The sequence below is a fragment of the Chelmon rostratus genome, chromosome 13 (assembly GCF_017976325.1).
Source record: "Chelmon rostratus isolate fCheRos1 chromosome 13, fCheRos1.pri, whole genome shotgun sequence".
NCBI classification, from domain to species: domain Eukaryota; kingdom Metazoa; phylum Chordata; class Actinopteri; order Chaetodontiformes; family Chaetodontidae; genus Chelmon; species Chelmon rostratus.
In genome coordinates, this window is record NC_055670.1 from 22,451,329 (window position 1) to 22,470,348 (window position 19,020).

At 43.2% G+C, this 19,020-nt stretch overlaps 1 protein-coding gene across 1 annotated transcript in view; it reads left to right on the forward strand.

Moving 5' to 3' along the window:
- The first annotated feature begins 3,986 nt into the window (after positions 1 to 3,986).
- Positions 3,987 to 19,020, forward strand: part of slc4a3 (solute carrier family 4 member 3) — a 48,117-nt gene continuing 33,083 nt past the window's right edge. Inside the window, exons 1-5 of the mRNA XM_041951378.1 lie at positions 3,987 to 4,040; positions 12,515 to 12,689; positions 14,483 to 14,733; positions 14,938 to 15,125; positions 16,689 to 16,915. Coding sequence (XP_041807312.1) covers positions 3,987 to 4,040; positions 12,515 to 12,689; positions 14,483 to 14,733; positions 14,938 to 15,125; positions 16,689 to 16,915 — 895 coding nt within the window. The remainder of the gene's footprint in view (positions 4,041 to 12,514; positions 12,690 to 14,482; positions 14,734 to 14,937; positions 15,126 to 16,688; positions 16,916 to 19,020) is intronic.

Sequence of the window (19,020 nt, forward strand, 5' to 3'; positions counted from 1 at the left end):
ATTTTCCAGGTTCTAGCGTCTCATTTGTGAGGATTTGCAGATTTTTTAGAGGTTTTTTGACTGATGGTCAACAAAACAAGACCTTACATGAAATTCAAACATTTTTTTGACGTTTTATGGACCATTAATAAACGAGTAGATAAATAATGGACAGATTAATATGAATGAAAATATTCATTATGAAATTCAGCACTAAAACTTAAAGTTGCTTCTAAAACTATAACAATATTTTATATGTTTTTTTTATGCTGTAAATGGAAACAGTCCAGTAGGGTACAAGCGTGTGAGTAAATATACTTTCCATCCCACTGAATTATCTTCATCCATCATTCCTCTTCACCTCTCTAACCCTTGCTGACGTGGTCAGAGCAGCACGTCGTCAGCATGCAAAAAAAGGCTGAATGAGGGTTCTTATGAAGTCAGCTGCTTTTCTTAGAGTTCACGTGATAATCTGATCAAACCAGTCCGACTACAAACACGTCTTTATACGGCAGCCAGTCACCTTCGAGCTGATATATCATAAAAATATCACATCCTTTAGCCGTCATTGATGTCATCACTGTATCCTCATATGTAGAATTACTGACAGGATTTCAACCACGGATTCACTGTTGATTGCCTGAAGGGGGCCTGAAGGGGGCTTGTCCTCAGTCACCCTCATCATTCACACCGCAGAGCTGTCACTCACTGGAGGTTTTGCTTTTCCTGTTTTTGTCTGTTGGCATTCCTCGGCCCCCCCCCCCCGACCACAGCACTATCGATGTCTGTCACTTATGTGCCGTGTGTCCGCTTCACACATTCAAAGGGCCAGCCATTCAGAGCTCTCTGATTACACAGCCGGTATGTTGGGGGGGTGGGACATTTGATAGCGCTGCAGCAGTGAGTTCGGTGGCGGTGGGCCGGGCAGGAGCGGGGTCAGCTTCGGCCAAAGTGACTACACACGCCACCGGTGGCCAATCAGGGTGACACGCTGGCCTTTCAGACACATCTGAAGGTAGGAAGGAACATGTGTGGGGGGTCGGTTTCCCCACAGCGCTTTTAAACAGCACAGATCATATTGATCTGCAGTTAGTGATAAGGCGTGAGCTCCATGGCTATGCAGGGTTAGGTACACATGCAGGCTGTTTATTAGCAAATACATGTTATCCATCAAGCTGTTTAGATCATTCTGCACAATTCAAAACTGCAGCTGCTTATTTTTTTGACGTATTAATGGACTGAATATTAAGAAAACACTCGGCTTTCTTCTGCAACTTCAAGAAAAATGCCAATACAGAAGCACCATCGTTGCATGTCCAGTTGTCCGTTGGCTACAGTTGTGTTTATGCTCTTAACGGCAATGAAATGAAATCATGCACAACAGCTGCACTTTGATTATCTGGATTTTACAAGATAACTTAACACAAAACCTGCTTTTTGCAAGAAATCCTAAAACATTTCAGGTGTTGTTGATTAAAGAACACCCCTGTAGGTTGTTCTTGGAGATGCACGAAGTAGCTCGAGATAACCCCAAACTGCTCTGCATGCTCACATCAACAGCGTACTTTTATTTGTGCAGCGCCTTGTGCATAATGTGAGCCATGAGCCAGCTGCAAGAGTCTCAGAGGGAGCGAATGAGTCAGCTGAATAAAACTGTGACAGATGTAGAGCTTCTTATTGTGACAGTGGGAAAACAGCAGCCCCAAACAGGGTGGGTCACTGGGGAATTATCAGCTATAGTCCCTCAATTCCCACGACTCCCATTCGTCCACAGCGTCTAATAGTCACATAATGTGTGCTTAATTAGGTCTAATATTTTTTCATGGCGTGCACTGTTCTGACTCAATCATCAGCCTCGTAAAAGCCTTCACAAAACCTTCGACACACACATGATTCACGAAATAACACTGCTCCTAACTTTACGCTGGGTGATTATCACTTGACCACAAGCGATGCAATTAATGGAACAGTACAACAATATGAATAGCGCAAAGACAGAGTGATGGCTGCTCTTCAGAGGAGCAGCACGTTCTGCAATACTGCTGGAGGCTAACTCTGAGTGACTCGATCTTTGCTGGAGGCTATGGTTAGTGGCAATTGTCTGGCTTGCCCTCTCCCACACTGCCCAGAATAATTACGGACCAACAATCCTTGGCATGTTTGCATGGGCGAGAGGCACCTGTTCTCCTCCACGTTAAAACCAAAATAATCAACTGCGTCTTATTTCGGCATCTTTGGGATAATCGAGCGGCCCCAAGGTGCCTCCTCCTGTTTGTTTATGTGTGCGTGCTATACTGGCTTTCACATTAGGCTTAGAATTAAGATGAGTTTAGTAAAGACTGCAGCAGTTTATGTTGCTGGACTGTAAAAGCTGAGGTAAAGATGTGGACTTTTATAAAAGCGACAGCTGGATCTTTAAGCAGATGTTTTCTAACATGCTAATAATGCTGCTTTGAACTCAACCCAGTCAGAATAAATGATCACACATTTGTGCAAAACTACATATGATGAAACTTTCGGATATGTTGAAAATTTATGTTTCAGTTTTTTATGGTGCTTATTTTTAAAACTCAGTTCTGTATGCTGTGTCTAAGGTCTGGTTAGCTTTAGGCACAGGAAAACTTGAACAGTCGCCTGGCAGTCGTCTCGCCTGGCTTTCACGCTCCCGCCGTCTCCTCCTCCTCGGTGCTTTGCAGAAATGGACGATGCCAACATTTTATTCTGGTGGCTGGGCTGGTATACTGGTATAAGCTGATAATTATGACACAGTTATAAGATCATGCCCTAGTGGAGTTCACGGGGAGTTTTCCAAGGTTTGGTGACACCAGTCAGATAAAAAGTGTGCTTAATTAATTTTTGGTGGGCAGATTACCAAGACAGCTCATTCATTGATGAGTTTTGATGCTGGTTCTGTTTGCTACATGCCCAGCAAACAAATGACTTTGCGATTAAGAACAATAAATAGTTTTTTGAGTTTGGATAAGAAATGTGTATAATGAGACTTGCTTCATGTCTTCATTTCAATCCAGCAACTTTCTTCTAGATGATGATTCATAGCCATATGAAAGGAGGTCAGGGGTCCTCAGTAGAGCCCCGAACACTAAACCCTGAGAGGGAAAGCATCACAGGAGAGGCTTCGGGAACTCGATGAAATGTGACACATTCTTAAAAGATGCCGTGTTACATTTATTACGCTTGTGAATGTAATGTGGCAAAACAAGTGTTATTCAGCTCAGTGCCGTGTTCACCTTTACCCCACTGACAGACGAAAGAATAAATAGAGCAGGGGTGAGAGGGGTGTGACCACAGCGGCCTCACTTTGAGACGGGGGCTCTGTCACCATGGCAGCTGATAAAAACACTGCAGGAAACGTGGATGATGGGAGATTAATTTTTTAAATATTGTCATTTGGGTGGGACGCAGCAATGAAACACTATGATAAATCAGGGTTAGATGCACTGATTAATGATTAATTAGATCACACAAAGGTGAAACACTGACGTTTAAATTTGCTGAATGTATTTCAGACTGTGTGTGGGCAGGTGTGTGTTTAGGGATCATTTACATATCCTAACTGTATATTGACAGTTTACTGTATGTAGCTGATATCAGACCAGTAACTTAGTGTCCCCCGTCTGCTCTCTTGCAGGTTATGCCACCCCAAAGGCTTCCTGGATCCCTAACCGTGAAAGAGAAAGGCTGATCCCCGTCCTCCCCCAGGTTCCTGCTGCTCTGCACCCCATCTTTCCCTCCTTCCCTCTCCTGCTTATTCCCCTCTCCCAACTGCGCTAACCCCACCCGACTCCCCCGCCTGACCCTGCCACCCCATCAGCCTTTACCTCAGGGACCGTCCGTCCGGTCACATCTTTCCCCCATAAAATCCTTCCCCGCCGCAGCTCCGGACCCAGCCTCTCGGTTTAGCGCTCTTCCAGCCACACTAGCCGTCTTTTCTGCAGGCGTCTTCGTCATAGAGCTGTTCTTCACCCACTGGCTGCGCGCCAGGCCCCATGGCTACAGGAGGTCATGCCCCAGAGATAGATGTGTTGATCAACCTACAGCAGGTAAGAATTACTGTAAGGTGTGTGTCTGGTACAACCATGAAAACGTGATTTTAGTAAACGTTAAAAATCGTTAAATAAAACCAAGCATTAAAATCGACTTTTTGAAGAAATTCAGAATTTTTTAAACAAAGACAAAGCACAAACGCCTCTTTTGTTTCATCTGGAGCTGTGGATCTCATGCGGGGGAGATTCTGTTGCCTTTTGGCCATACAGCCCAGTGCTGTGAATGGCATAACCTTGTGACGCAGCCAGCAGCTTTCAGTTTGGTTTGAATTGCTCTAATTAGAAACAAGAGCTCTTCCAAGCAGCTGAGTGATTAATAACAGTCCTGTGGCTGGAACGGTAACGCGGACGCCTGCAGCCGTGCTCTCTGTGTGTGGGTTTTGTTTTGGTTGATTTCATTTATGGATTTTCTGACACAAAAGACACAAAATGGAAATGTATTCCCGGTGCAGTTGTGTATTCCTTTCAGATTCTTAAAATCAGTGAACATGTGCGTATTTGAAAGCATAAATTGGCATTTTGGGAAATACGCTTATTCATTTTCTTGCTGAGAGTTGGGTTTGAAGATTCATGTCATGATGAGCTTAGTTTAGCATAAAGACTGGAAGCAGCGAAGAAAAATACCTGCTGTACCGACCTCCCAGCATCACCGAAGCTTACTCATTAACACTTTGTGTCTCATTTGTTTTTGTTGTTTTTTGAAGTGGAGTCAGTTGCTGCAGTTTTTCCTCGCCTTGAACGCTGGTCGTGTGCATCGTCTTCCCGGGGTCTGTGGTCCGACTTTACGTTTTTGGGTTGTCTGTCCGTCTGCATGAATGTCTCATTCTCGTGAAAGCAATATCTCAGGAATGCCTCGATGGAATTTCTTCAGAAAAATTGGCACAAATGTCCACTTGGATTCAAATATTAATTAATTTGGTTTGGGGGGTCGAGGGTCAAAGGTCAAGGTCAGTGTGACCTCAACTGGAGAACTGATTGGTTGGTGGAGGCATACACATCTGAGGCTGTAGTTCCAGTTTAAGAAACAGATACAGCATGTAACTACCCTGAAAAGAGGTGCTGATGAGAATATTTTTGAACTTTTGAGACAGTTAGGCTAACTGTCGGCCCTCTCCAGTCTTTATGCTAAGCTAAGATAATCACCTTCAGCTCCATACCTAACATATGCACATGAGGCATCGATCTTCTCATTCTCTCACTATTGCTTAAACAGAAAATTCAAGAAGAATAGAAGAATGTGGTTATTCTGTCTTGGCTAAGAAAACAAACAAAGCATACTTTTGAAATTTGGACCGCGTTCATCCTGCAAGGCCGTTTGCAGAACGCAGAGCCGCTGAATGCAAGAAAATAGTCTTTTTCAAATGGCAGTGCTGGTTAAAGGAGGTTCATTTTGAAAAAGTGACTGCCGCCTCAACGATGTGTGATGATATATATGAAATAATGGACCGCTGAGAAATGGAGGAGGTTTGACTTTGCAGGATAAAAACTACTAAGCCAAATGTCTGAAGAGAGAAATCTGGACAGTTGGAGATGTTACTATGTCAGCTCGTGCAATGAAGGCATGCCCAGTGAGACAGTACAAGAGTCCTTTGTAGGACAGACAGTAGGTTTAGCAGGAACAGTGATGCTGGCAGAGTGGCTGCAAGCTTTAAACTGAAAAGAAGTGAGAAAAGGAGACTTCATAAGCCTGTTTGACGGGAAGCAATGAGAAAATGCTTCGCGCCTGTGTTAACTCATTCCTTAGCTGCAAAATCTCTAACACCCATTCCACATTTTCACACCAGTCTGCTGCCAAATAGCTTGTTTGCTATCGGCCAGTGAGCAGCGCCAGCGGATCAGGTCAAATGTATGTGCCGAAACACAAGATGTTGTGTTTCCCAAATCGTGCATCTTCTCAGCTGGATCTGGTATTTCAAAAAGAAGTGTTTGGCTGTAGCTGTTTTTTCTCCAACCCTCAGGCCAGCGCTGCCCTTTGAAACAGCTTGTGTATCGTGAATGTCAAAAACAAAGGGCCTGTTTCAGTTCTCTAAAATGGCGCCTTTCATATTGTTGCAATTCTGTGAAAACGACAGTTTGAACTCAAGATCCGTCTAATTTGTGTGACCGATGACATTTATTGACAGTGAGGCATTCAGATTTTCCAGATGTTGCAAAACAGTTTAATACAAGGGTGAAATATGGCCACAGATTGTGCAACACTGCTAATAAACTTAGCTTAGTTTGGTTTTTTTGCACAAATGATCAAACACAATAAACCCATAATGCAATTAAATGAGCAAAAAGATCAAAGATTAAGGAATATGATTTCATCGTACAACAGTGTCATGAGCATCCGGGAAGAAAGGAGCACTGAGACTGAGTTGCTCCCTCCAACGTCTCAACACAGGGATGAGTCACACATGGTTCTGGGAAAATACTCCTGTCCATCAAAGCAGAATGTTTTCTAGCTGTTATTCAAGTGAAACAGATTAGCCTGTGTTCTCGGGGAGAAACAGCTCTGCTGGCTAAGTAGGTGATGTGTTAATATGCGCTGTGGGGGCCGCGTCATCCACAGTGTGCAAAGCATATTGTGACACTGATTTGAAGGAAATAATGGGCTGAATGCTTGGCTACATATGTGGACCCTTCAATTCTCTACCCTCAATTACTTGTGCACTCTGTACTTAAAACACACACACACACACACACACACGCTCACACACACACACGCTTACACACACACGCACACACACACACACAGCATCCACAGAGAGACAGAGCTGCTTCTTCGCACCATTGCCTCCTTTGGTTGATTGATGCCGCTCTGAACTATAGCTGACTTATCGTTTTTTTTGTTTGAGGTGGTTTGGTGTGAGGGTATGTGTGTTTGAGGCTATGAATGCAACCTCCTCTGGCCCAGCTGAGTCTTGGTTGCCACAGAAACATCGCCAGCTGCTGTTAACTCACGTCAGCTGCAGATTTTGAAGAGATCCTCTTTCGGGCGTCGGCGGTTTTGGCCAACCCGTTTGCTCGTTAAGACGAAGATGTTCTTTAATTTATTCATTAAGTGCACTGCAAAGACGTTTTTGACCACTAGTAGTGCTGTGGAGCCGTGTTTTTTGTTGCTTGATGATTTGCGTGGGCTACGCAAAACCCGCTCCTGCTGCAGGTGGTTGTAATGCATCAGGAAATGCAGTGTTTCTGTATTCAATGTGTGTTTTATCTACTTGAAGTATATTAAAAATGTTCATTTGGTGTGTCAAAGTAGTGAGGAAGCATGACTTCTCACTTCACTCCTTCAAATATAAAGCAGTTACAGTGGCTCAAATATAAAAACAAATATGAGCGAATAGAATAGACTGCTTGTTTAATAATGTAATTATTATGAATCTGACTTGTCTTTATTGCTGCTGCTGCTTGATTGTGGCAGATTAGAAGTGTAGACAAGGCGACAGAAATAACTGGGTCAAATGTTTTAGTGCGTGTGTTACGACCCAGCCTAGGGGAGCAGGGATGCAACATAAAAGAGTACGAAAAAAAGACCAAACTTTGTCTCCAAATCAAAATCACTCTCAAGAGGTACCAAAAATCAACCACAAATTTATTATCTACTGAACAAAAAGAGGCCTGATGTACAGGTGAACAGCTACAATAAAGAAAAGAAAAAGAAACACAATAGTGCAAATATATTTACAGTGCAATGAAGTTAGTAAAGTAAAGTTCAAGTTAGTCTTTCCGAAAAACAACACCACAAAGAGCTATGCAACACACAAAGCTACAAAACGAGATGTGGGGACAAGGCTTGTAGTAGTCAATGCCAGAATCAAACACCACTGCTGCCAACTCGAGGTTCCACTGGCAACTGGGGAAGACTCTGGTTTAAAAGCTGGAGGCAGCTGCAGGGACCAATCAGATTACGCCATCAATCGGTGTTCGGAGGAGGCAGGACCAGCACAGCTGCTACAAAAAGAGAGAACACTCACTCTGACACAAAAACAGGGACCAAACAAAAAGGACAACACAGGGACAGCAACAAAGAACAGAACAATACGGCCAAGCAATTTCCCAGCTTGGGATAAATAAAGTATATCTATCTATCTATCTATCTAAGGCCGTAGCAGCGTGTAAATGATTGGACCATATTTACGGAAAACATGCTCATCTCTCATTAAAAAAGCACATGCAGTAATAAGGAAAGCATTGTTGCTCCTAAACACCAGCTGCACAGCAAAAAGAAAAGCGAAACACTGACGCTGATATTTATGTTAGTTGCGATTTGTTTGTCTGGGAAGCGTGCCAGCTCCTTCAATCAAAGAGGCCAAGATGAAGGGATGAAGGGAGTGGGAAGCGGTTTCAGCGCTGCTAAAAAGAGCAGGAAGCAGCAGAAAGCAGGGTGATCTGCAGAGGAAAACAAACTTCACCGATAGCATATTTTTATCTGCATGAATCTGAATAAGCGAGATGATCAGCGAAGAAGGTGTTTCATATTTTTAATTGGTTTCCTAGTACTGTTTACATGCCGCTGGATTTTAATATCTACATTATCTGACTGAAGAACAACAAACATACAGTGACACACATGGCATGACTGGCTCAGCATAAACACAGAGACAGTCACCTTCGATTTGAAGATATTCCAGATTTTACATTCATCACGGCAGCATAACTGATGACACCTGGATTCACCTGATATCTGTAACTGTGTCACCTTCATTAAATGATGCTGATCCACTTTTCATGGATGCACCTGCAGGTATCTTGCACACCATTTTACTTTGCATGATAGTGCTGAGTCATAATGACGATAACAACAAAATTAATCCACAGGCTGCTCCCCCTGCACCTCTGTACCTACACTGCGTGTTAAACCTTGGTCTCCACCAGGTGCTTATATCCTTTTTTGTTGAAAACAGGAAAACAAATCAGCCGACAGTGTAACGTGGATTTTATTTTGTGTTGCTTTTTTTTTTTTTTTTCCAGATTTAGCTTGAAAAAGACCTTTAATCCTTAAGGGACTTTTACCTGGGGAATTAAGGAAAATAAATAAAACTGTGTATCTGACTGTTCTAGTATCTCATGTAAGCTATTTAATATCTAAAGCACATTTTTATGTGTGCACCATCACATCAGGTTTAATATTCTGGGTGTCTTGGACATTATTTACTTACATTTCTCCCATTTTCCAGCATGGATATTTAATATTAGGAATTTTAAGTAGAACAATGCATGAAGTTTTGTGCGCATTTGCTCAGCATGTGTTTATTAATGATAGACCTCATGTGGGTTTGGCAGAGTGGAACAGATTTATTGGTCAGGCGGTCTGCAGGTTTGTGGGTATATATGTATAGTAGTAGTATGTTCAGTTGTGAACCAAACTGTTTGAATTGCCAACTGCATTAAGCTTGAGCCTAATTATGATCCCCAACCTTAATATTAGACCTAACAGTTACCCTAACCCACCTTTAGCTCTGCACCTAATGTCGTGGACAGAAATAACTCAAGTTAACTCACTCCAGAGGGCTCTCCTGATCACTAATGTGAGGGTATTTGATCCTGACAAACAAAGCAAACACATAACACAGACACGCACAACCTCCCTCAAATTAGTCAGCAGCTGATAAATATTTTACGGCGCCTCTCTGGCTCAGCATTACATTAAATATGAAATATTAATGCTGCAGTAGAAGTTGGGCAGTTCACGAGAAAAGGTAAGCATGTTTTTAACTGAGCGGCGGCTCGGCTCAGAGATCAGGCTGTTTTAATGGAAGCCCCCCCCTCCCTCCTCATAATTGATTAGGAGTGGCCAAACCAGCCACAAAGAATTTTCATGTATCAGATATCGTTGTGTTTGATGTGGATGGTAACCCACAGTGTTAACACTCACAGCAAACAGGCTGAGATGAGACAAGAGCTCTCACCCAGAATTCATTATAGCAATATTAATATTTGGAGATTTCCGTCTCCATGTTGGCAACACAGCTGACTAAAAATGGATGATTTAAATCCTCTGTGGTCTAACCGGTTGATGTCAAAGCATCCCCTCTGTTGCTTTTCCCCAATTATTTGATTAATCTATAATGCCAGTGCCTTGTTTTATCCCACCTGCAGTCCAAAACCTAAACATGTGTTCTACCAAAAAAACTATGTACAAAACAGCTAATATTCATATTTGCAAGGAAGAAAGTGAATTTCTTTCGACAGATGCAGGTTACCTGATGCTCATTCCTGCTGACGATTTTGTGGTACTCTACTGATGATGGTGTTAACCCCTTAACGCCGATTGTCGCCAATTCGCATCATAATGCTTTAATCCACATTGCAGCCGAATCCGCATGCATTCCTCTAATGCCGGTTTGTGCATATTCAACACACACCTAAAAACCTTTTGCAAGCACCGGTTTCTCGTCGGACAAAGCGAAAAGTGAAAACTACGTGTAACGCCTGTTGCCGCTAATTTGCATCATACCTAAATATGCCCTACAGAAAAATTAGCAAACTCCTCTTAATTTAGGATCAATTTGAAAGCAAAAACACAAAGAATTAATTTTTTAATATAATTCTAAATAAATTCAGGTGTCAAGGGGTTAATGTGGCAAGCAACACGCTAGCAAACAGGGAAGACGTTGTCAGTTGCTTTTGTCAGTTATCGTGCTTTTGATGACTCATCTGGACCTCCGGGGGCCGCACACATGTTTATCTAATGAAATCACCCAATCGCCCATCACGTGAACGCTAACGTGACCGTCAGTTTGTGGGTCGCTAGCAGAGCAGAATCATAGGGAGAGAGTGTGTCTGGATGTTAAAAACTTTGTTCACGTTCCTAAAAGAAAGTGATTGCGTGCTCATTTTTTTTTAATTTCTCCCATAGCCTCCCACTCCAACTACAGCTCCATAACTCAGAAATATTGAACACTTCAGCAGAAAGAATCGCTTCAACTTCCCTTCACTGTGACTTATTGTGATTTTGGTGCAAGATTTTTCATCTCACAGCAGAAATTCTCATCGGACAGAATAAATGTTCATGTGAGCGTATGTGTGTGTGTGTGTGTGTGTATGTGTGTGTGTGTGAGTGAATGCAAAGATCCAGTACAATCCAAACACTGTAATTATAGGGTCTGTAAATGTACTCCATTGTCTGTCAGCCAAATCCTATTCGCATAGTGCCTCCACCACCTGGGCTGGGGTTGCCCTCCTCCCGTGTCCCTCCACCCTGACTGACTTCAAAGCTGACATGAAAGAGTTTTGAGTCATTTGCACCAACGGGGCTGGAGCAAAGCGAGATCAGGTTTACAGAAAGTCCCTTTACTGTAATATCTGCCTTAGCTGAGAGTATTATTCCTCTTGCATTACAATAGGACTGTTAAATTCAGGGTCTTTGATAATCAGTGCCTACCAGAGCCAGGTAAGGAGGGGTGGATGTTGGAGGAGAGGCTGAAATTAAACTAGAATTGGTTCATCACTTTAAGTAATGAACAAAATGAAGCTGGCCGTCCGGTGAAAACAAGGCTTTTACAGCTCACTCAATTTAAAATTCTCCTTTTATTCTCCGTCTGGCGTCATCTGCTTCGGCCTCGTGTAGGCAGGTAGCTCGGATCATTAAACGTATCCTGTCCCTTCATCCCACTGGTAATTAGGAAGTAATGGAGCCTTGGCACAGAGAAATCTGAGACCACAGAACAGTAGCCAGAGTGCTCGCCATGCCAGCGCCAATCTGCGGCAGAGGAAGCGGCCTGTCCCAGTGATTCTGACCTATCGGAGGCACCAAACGGCTCTGGCAGGGCCCTCCCTCCGGCCTCCACTGTCTCCAGGGGCTGTCTAGTGCATTAGTTCTTTGCTGCTTAGCACTCTGTTGTATTGATTTGATGTCCTCTATATGTGAAGTGGAGGATGTACAGACACTATGTGCCTATTGTGCGGAAACAGAATTATTTGAGGTTTCTCATATCATGGATACAAGCAAAATGCAGGGTTTGGGGTCAGCCGTGGTGGGTTTTGGCTTTAATTTGGGGCAGACACAGCGAAAATATAATGTTACCTTTGTGCAGTGTGTTGAGACACTTTCACAATAATATTGACATCTTATGGAAGTGGTGATGTAACTCCATGTCCTGTAGTTGTTCTATGTTCATCCTGCATTAGGATTTTTCATTTAGCCTCATTCTGCTGCCTGAGTGGCTGTTGTTCATGATGTCAGAGCCATGTGTGTTATGCTCAAAGAATGTCTGATTGCATTGCCCTCTTGGCTAGTACATATAATACAGTAATCAGAGTAGCACAATTCATGTAATCATCATACAATCAGTGATTGCTTTCTGCATGTATAGATGCTCATTCATCACAGATTAATCCTGAACGATCATGATTGAGACAGGACAGCACATATATGAAGATATCAGTGTTTTTATCCTGCCTCCAAAGCTGCCTCTGTCACACTTCCTCCATGTGCATGCTTTTCAAGTGAAAGTTCCCCCTCTCTCTGCATCCTGCTCCAGGTGAAGGTGGAGGAGGAAGATGAGGAGGGATCGGTGGAGGAAGAGGAGGAGGAGGAGGAGGAGGAGAGTTGGGAGAAAGCGCTGTCTGTGGAGCGCTTTGGAGACATCATCAGTGACTCTGCCTCCACCAGTGGAGACAGGATGGGCCGACACTACACGGAGAAAGACTTTGAATGTAAGTTTGCCAGTGCTGTGTACACATCACACCTGCAGTTATACAATAAGTGTCACTTACAAACTGTTACAGACCAGTGGAAAGTATTGATCCACATTATTATCAAAAAGCAGGCGACTCAGGATAAGAACGCGTTATTAAATTGTTGCTGATTACCATGAAATCTGACATTCGTGGTCCCCAGAGGATGAATCCCACTGACTTTGATGATGCCCTGAAGTTTCTTCCCCATCACCAACATGGGGTCAGTTTAGGTTTTTAGTGAAACATTTAATCAACATTTATTGGATTGATTACCTTGAAATGTGGTGTAATGATAACTGGTGCCCAGAGGTTGAATCCTAAGGAATTTTGTGGTTCCCAGACTTTTCCTCCAGCATCATCAGCAGCTCAGAGTTTCCACTTTTCCAGTCAAATGTCTCTACGTTTAGGAAATGTTCTAAAAATATTCATCATGGTCTCCAGAGGGTGACGTACTTTTCTTATGACGTAGCTGAAATTCGGCACAGAGATTCATGTTCCCCTCAGGATAAATTTGAGCTATTCTGGTTTTGTTTAGCACAGGCCAGCAGTTTACATTGACCAATAATTTGATTTGTGACAAACGACTAATATGCAGCTAATCACTTTCTAATCATCTTCAGCTGTACCTCTTTTGTGCTAATTAGCAGAAGTTTGCATGCTAGCACACCAAGCTAAGATGGTAAACATGGTCAATATTATACCTGCTGTATATCAGAATATCAACTCTGTTACTTTGACCATGTTAGCATTTAGCACCACAGCCTGACAGAGCCACTAACTAGCATGGTTAATAGACACATGTCTGAACATTGTTGAAAAATTCTATTAATGATGCATTTACACAAAAACACACTATTTTGTAATACCGTAATCCCTTTAAATGTAAGTGGGCTTTTGCATATAAATACACATGTATAACATCCGATCCTGACCTTGTCTATCATAGTTTGACTAGTTTGTTATATTATGAGATCAGGTTCAGAGCAGGGCACCACATTGCATGCATGTAAGTATATCTGTGGATTAGTGTTAGAGAGATTAGCAGATGAATACCACATGCTCTGCTGGGAGATAATAGTGGCTAAGATTAGATGGAGCTGCTTTCTTTTGATGTTTATTAAACAGTGCATATCTCCATTATTGCATGTTAATTAAAATCTAAAGCCTTTGTTTGTGTTGTGTCTTTCAAGTGTTTAATAGGGAATTACTGGGAGTAAGAGAGAGGATCTCCTCTGAGAGCAGCACCAATTTTTTCCCCTTTGCATGTTTTATTTACTGGAATCAAAAGCCTGCAGCCAAGAAACAGTGTTTGTTCCTATGAGAGTTTGTATTTAGCACTCGAGAATGTGTTTGCACAGTGTGCTGTAGCTGTGCAAGTTATGTTGTTTTAAAGGTTAATGTTTGTCTTGGTTTTAATGCATGTAGTGATGCAAATGCGTCAGTGTTAAAGCTCAGATTGCACAGATTAATTGGAAAAGTCGGTTTGGGGAAACATCTGTTATGTTCTGAGGAGCTGCTCAGACAGGCTGAAATGTGTGAAGTGATAAACGCTCATAATGATGCAGCTCTCATCCTGAGGAGAGCTCAAGAGCGATCGTTGTCAGCGTCAGTTTAGGTTCGTATCAAAATCACAATAACAATAGAGTCGGTTCACGGAAATGTCAGTGACAGACCACACTGCATGGCTCTATCTGCAGTCAGTAGACGGAAGCTCCACATTCGCTGCCATGATGCGCTTTTGATTCTCTTCCTCATTTTCTTTAACACAGATCACAGACACACATTTCACCATACGCACCACCCCTTATCCACCCACCTGCCCCTGCCCCAGCGTTTACGCAAGAGGGTCCACAGCACGGACAGAAAGCGCAAGAAGAAACGGAAGAAAAAAAAGACCTCGCTGCCCCCCTCTGATGTCACGCCCACCATCCACGAGGTAGACGAGGAAGAGGCGGAGTCTGAACCAGACGGACAGGGCGTGGCCGCCACACCCACAGACCCACCTGACATCCAACCACAGGTAAAATAAGATTGAGGAACCGAGTGACCTCTTCGGTGTGAAGATGGCTCGTCTCTGCTGCTGAGCGGCCAAGGCGTGAACAGGTGTTGCTCTGTTGGTGCTTGGCTAACTATTATACAGCCACCTGCGGCTCTGACAGCCGGTTAGTTATAACCACATGTTGGAATATTCCTCCCCTCTCACTGATCTTCCTCTTCCTCTCAGTTTAGTTTGGGGAGCCAAGAGGACTTGGAGGAACCCCTCCCGCTCACCACCTTCCACACGGAAAGCGAAGGACAACCTCTGTCGAGGAAAGCCTCGTCCACTCTGATAAAGGGGGAGACTCATAATGGGGGAATTGCTGTTCTCTCACAGAATGAGGAGGTGGACGGAGAGGAAGCTGCATGCAGCAGGTGGGCTATTACAACATCTCTACTGAAGACAGCTGTCTGCATGGGCTTTTATCTGAGTAGAGTCACAGGTAGGTACGGTGATACTGACTCAGTTAAAAGAGTTTTTTTTGGTGCACAGCAACATTATCAACATTTTTATGTAAACAAATCAAATAATTGTGTATAACATCACCTGACTCTGAATGCTAACTTTGCCGTGTGTCTGCTGGATGTATAAATCTGTCAATTATCTGCGTCTTTAGCTGCTGAATTCTCCACGCTGTCTCTCGGCCGTGTGTTGCAGGGCAGGTGGTGCACAGCGGCTCCGTCACAGCCGCCTGCTGCGGCTGTAAACGAGATTGATTATAGCGATGAGATTTAAGCAAAGCTGTGGGACATAAAACTAAAACAGTCGTCTTGAAGACGCGAAAACACTCCGAGCTGAGGGGAACTGCAGAGATGGGTGATAATTCTCTGTGGGTCCATCTCTGCGAGCAGCTCCTTTCACATTACACGCTGCCTTTTGGTCCGCTGTGGTTGATTGACATAAAAATATTCATTATGCAGCTTTTGTTTGTTTCTAGTCGCTTTATACGCCGGTTTCACCGGGGAGGCTTTACTGGCAATGTAAAATGAAACGTACGTTACGCAGAAGTATGTTGCTATGGTTACCTAAAGTTTAATATGCCTGGTGGGCTGGTTTACTGCGGACTGGTTTGACGGTGTTTGTGGTGTGTTGTTTCTCAGATTTAGCGGCCTCCTGCCAGCTGGCTGGAAATGCGTATTTTGCCGGCCGTGGTGTAAGAGAGGAATACAAAGCTGGATTAAAGATGAACTGATTAATATTCAGAGCTTTAATTTTGCTTCTAAATTTGGACCCTGTGCATCAAATATATCTATTTAACACTTTTAACAAAGCAGCTTCTTTTCCAAGCAGCACTGGTCAGAACAGAGCAGAGATGCTTCTGCTCTAATTGCATGCAGAGGCTTTACATTAGCAACTTAAATGTTTCATTAGGAATATAGACATCAAACACATCAAGACTAATAATCCATATGTGCAGTTCTTAAGGCTGTGATGGTTCACTAATGGCCCCAGCTGATGATATCACTGTAGATGAGCCATCTGGCTAGCAAACAAGCAGAACTAGAATATTATCAGTGGGTTTTTTTTCATAATTCTAAACGTATGTGTGGAGTTTTCATGTCTGGGGCCCCGTGGTGATTCTGCTGTTTGTCCCTGCTAATTCCTGGTTGAATAAAAGCACAGCATTGCGCCTGCGCCAGGCGGGATCGTGTGGCCGTGCTTGAGTGACTGCAGCCGAGGATGACTCAGAGGGTTGTTGAGGAGTTTCTGGCCTGCTGCTGTGTTGTGAAGCCCTCTACTGGTCAAGAGACGACAATGCAGCCGGGAGGCACAACACAGAGCATTTCAGTCAGCAGCAGCTTTTCAATTTCATTTGAATCTTTTATCCATAATCGAACATTTAAACATTTCAACACACTGGGTGACATTATTTCCTGATGTCGAATGATGTAAAGCTCATTTTTGAAAATCTATACGTTATTTTTCCTTTTTGTCAGTGTTCCCCCAGGATCAGATCCCTCCAGTTCAACCACGACCCGCGGCTGGTTCCGCAGGAAGCCCGTCCACCATCGTCTGGCGGCCGCCCAGCGGAGCAACTATGACCTGCGGGAGCGGATCTGCATCGGCAGCATGACCGCCCTGGAGACGGCCGTCTACCAGCAGGTGCCCACTGACGAGGCTGAGGCCCAGATGCTGGCCAGCGCCGACCTGGATGACATGAAAAGTAAGGGAGCTATAACTGAGCGTTCTGATTGGCTCGGCCGTTTTTCCAACCAGACATTTTTTAAATGTTGAAAAAACCCCCACACAGGTAGATAACTAGCTAACACACCAAGACAAGTGTGTTTTCCTGCAACAGGGCTGCTATTCCTCTCAAGCTACAATGTAACACAACAGAAAGTAATTGCACTGTCGCTATGGTTACTCTAAACCGTGCACTGTCAATTAATATTTTTAATGCAATTTAGACACACACCTGCTAGGTAATTCTTAAAGTAAACCTTACAGTGTGTCACAGCAGCACTCATTTAACTCTGAGGTTGTTTTTAGGCTATTTTAGGTTACAGGTGTCATTATATTCACAGGTGCCTTTTAATCATCTGAACACCTTTCAGTGGAGTGCATGTGTGAGAATAATCAGCTCATCCTGCATTGAACAAAGGTGTTCTTTTCAGGGACTTTACAGTAGTTTTTTTTCCTTCTGCGGGGGTTTAAATATGAATCAGCTGCTTTCTTGTGGCCTGTTTTGTGCCAGTAAGTGATTAATAGGCTGAAAAGCTGAGAAACTGTCTTTGTATTTTCTGTATCTACTGAGAAATGAAAGCCTTGGAGCAGGCGAATGAGAGATGACCTGCTCGGATGCTAAATGTGTCTTCTGAGATGACTCAGGATTACTTTTCACCCACGCCACAGAAACTCTGTGGGGGGGTCTTTGTGTGGTGTCTTTTTGACTGCACAGCTGCTGCTTTTTTTTTTTTGTAAACCTCCAAAACATTAAAACATCTGAAGCTTCTGAGCATTAAAAGCTTCAATCGGGGAAAACTTAAATATGTTTTTTTTTCTTATGTTTTTTTGTGCATGCTGTGTATTATCTGTCCTTTACTTTGTCCTGTTAATCGAGCCATCGAGTAGTTTCAAACAGCATATTCCAAACTGTGGTTATATATCAAAACACCTCTATACAAATCTTTCTAACCATAGAAATCAAAACGTTCACGCTGCAGACTGCCTACTTACTGCAGCATATGGGAAAAACACATTCTCTAAGAATTGTTCTTCATCCACTTGAATCAGGTCGATTAAAACCAAGAATGCTTTAACCTTCTAGCCTGTTTTATGTCAACAATACTGGAACCTTAGTTTTGATGATATGCGCGATTTAGAAATTTTACTGTTATTATTCCCACATCTTTGAAAAACTGTCCACCCTGGAAAGTCCATTAAACAGTTATTGACTCTCTTGCCTCTCTGGTGATGACCATTGACAGGTTTTCTTTCTGCTGCCAATGACGTGGCTCCACTGTGGGCGTCCCACACATTCTGTCTGATGAAAACAACCCACACAGCTCCTGCCCCCACACACACACACACTGTTATAAGCTTCCAACGGAATAACACTAAGGATGGAGGGCAGATAAATTACAGTGTGTCCTCAAATGCATCAAAACAGCGACCTGCCGCCCATTTCAATCTGAAACCCACTGGGGTTGAGAATGTTTATGAGGAAATTAGGAACAATTAGGGCAGAAAATAACATTTAGCTCATATCCTCATCTCCTCTTCGCAAAAACAGATTCTTCACATAAAGTCCCATTGCTGGCAGACTTTATCTTACCAAATGGCTGCCCAAAGTATGGTGTTATTACAGGGTAGAGGTTGATCTGCTGGGGGGAACAAATACAGATAAATGAACCCCCCGCCCCATCCCCACAGGCCACAGTGAAACACAATGGAAATATTAAACTTTTACAATCATTTCTGAAATAATTACCCCTCAATTGCTTGTGGAAAAATATGGTCAATCTGAAGGATAAACTTGGAGTGTCCAGTATCTGCTTTTCTACTTAAATATCCCGACATGACTGCTCGACTTCACCTCGGCTCAAAGTTCAGAGGAGCTGCTGAACGTACCTGGCCACAGCAAATTAACAGCGCAGAAAATAACCTCAAATAGCACAGTTCACTTCAGTTTAAATAGTCCAAAACGGCTAAAAACTGGGCTGTGTGGAAAAAAGGGACGCAGTGTGCAGCAGTTAGAGAGAGGCTGCAGGTTTTCCCAACATCCGCAGGCACATGCATGCAGAGTTTGTGCTGTTTTTTGCCTGCAAA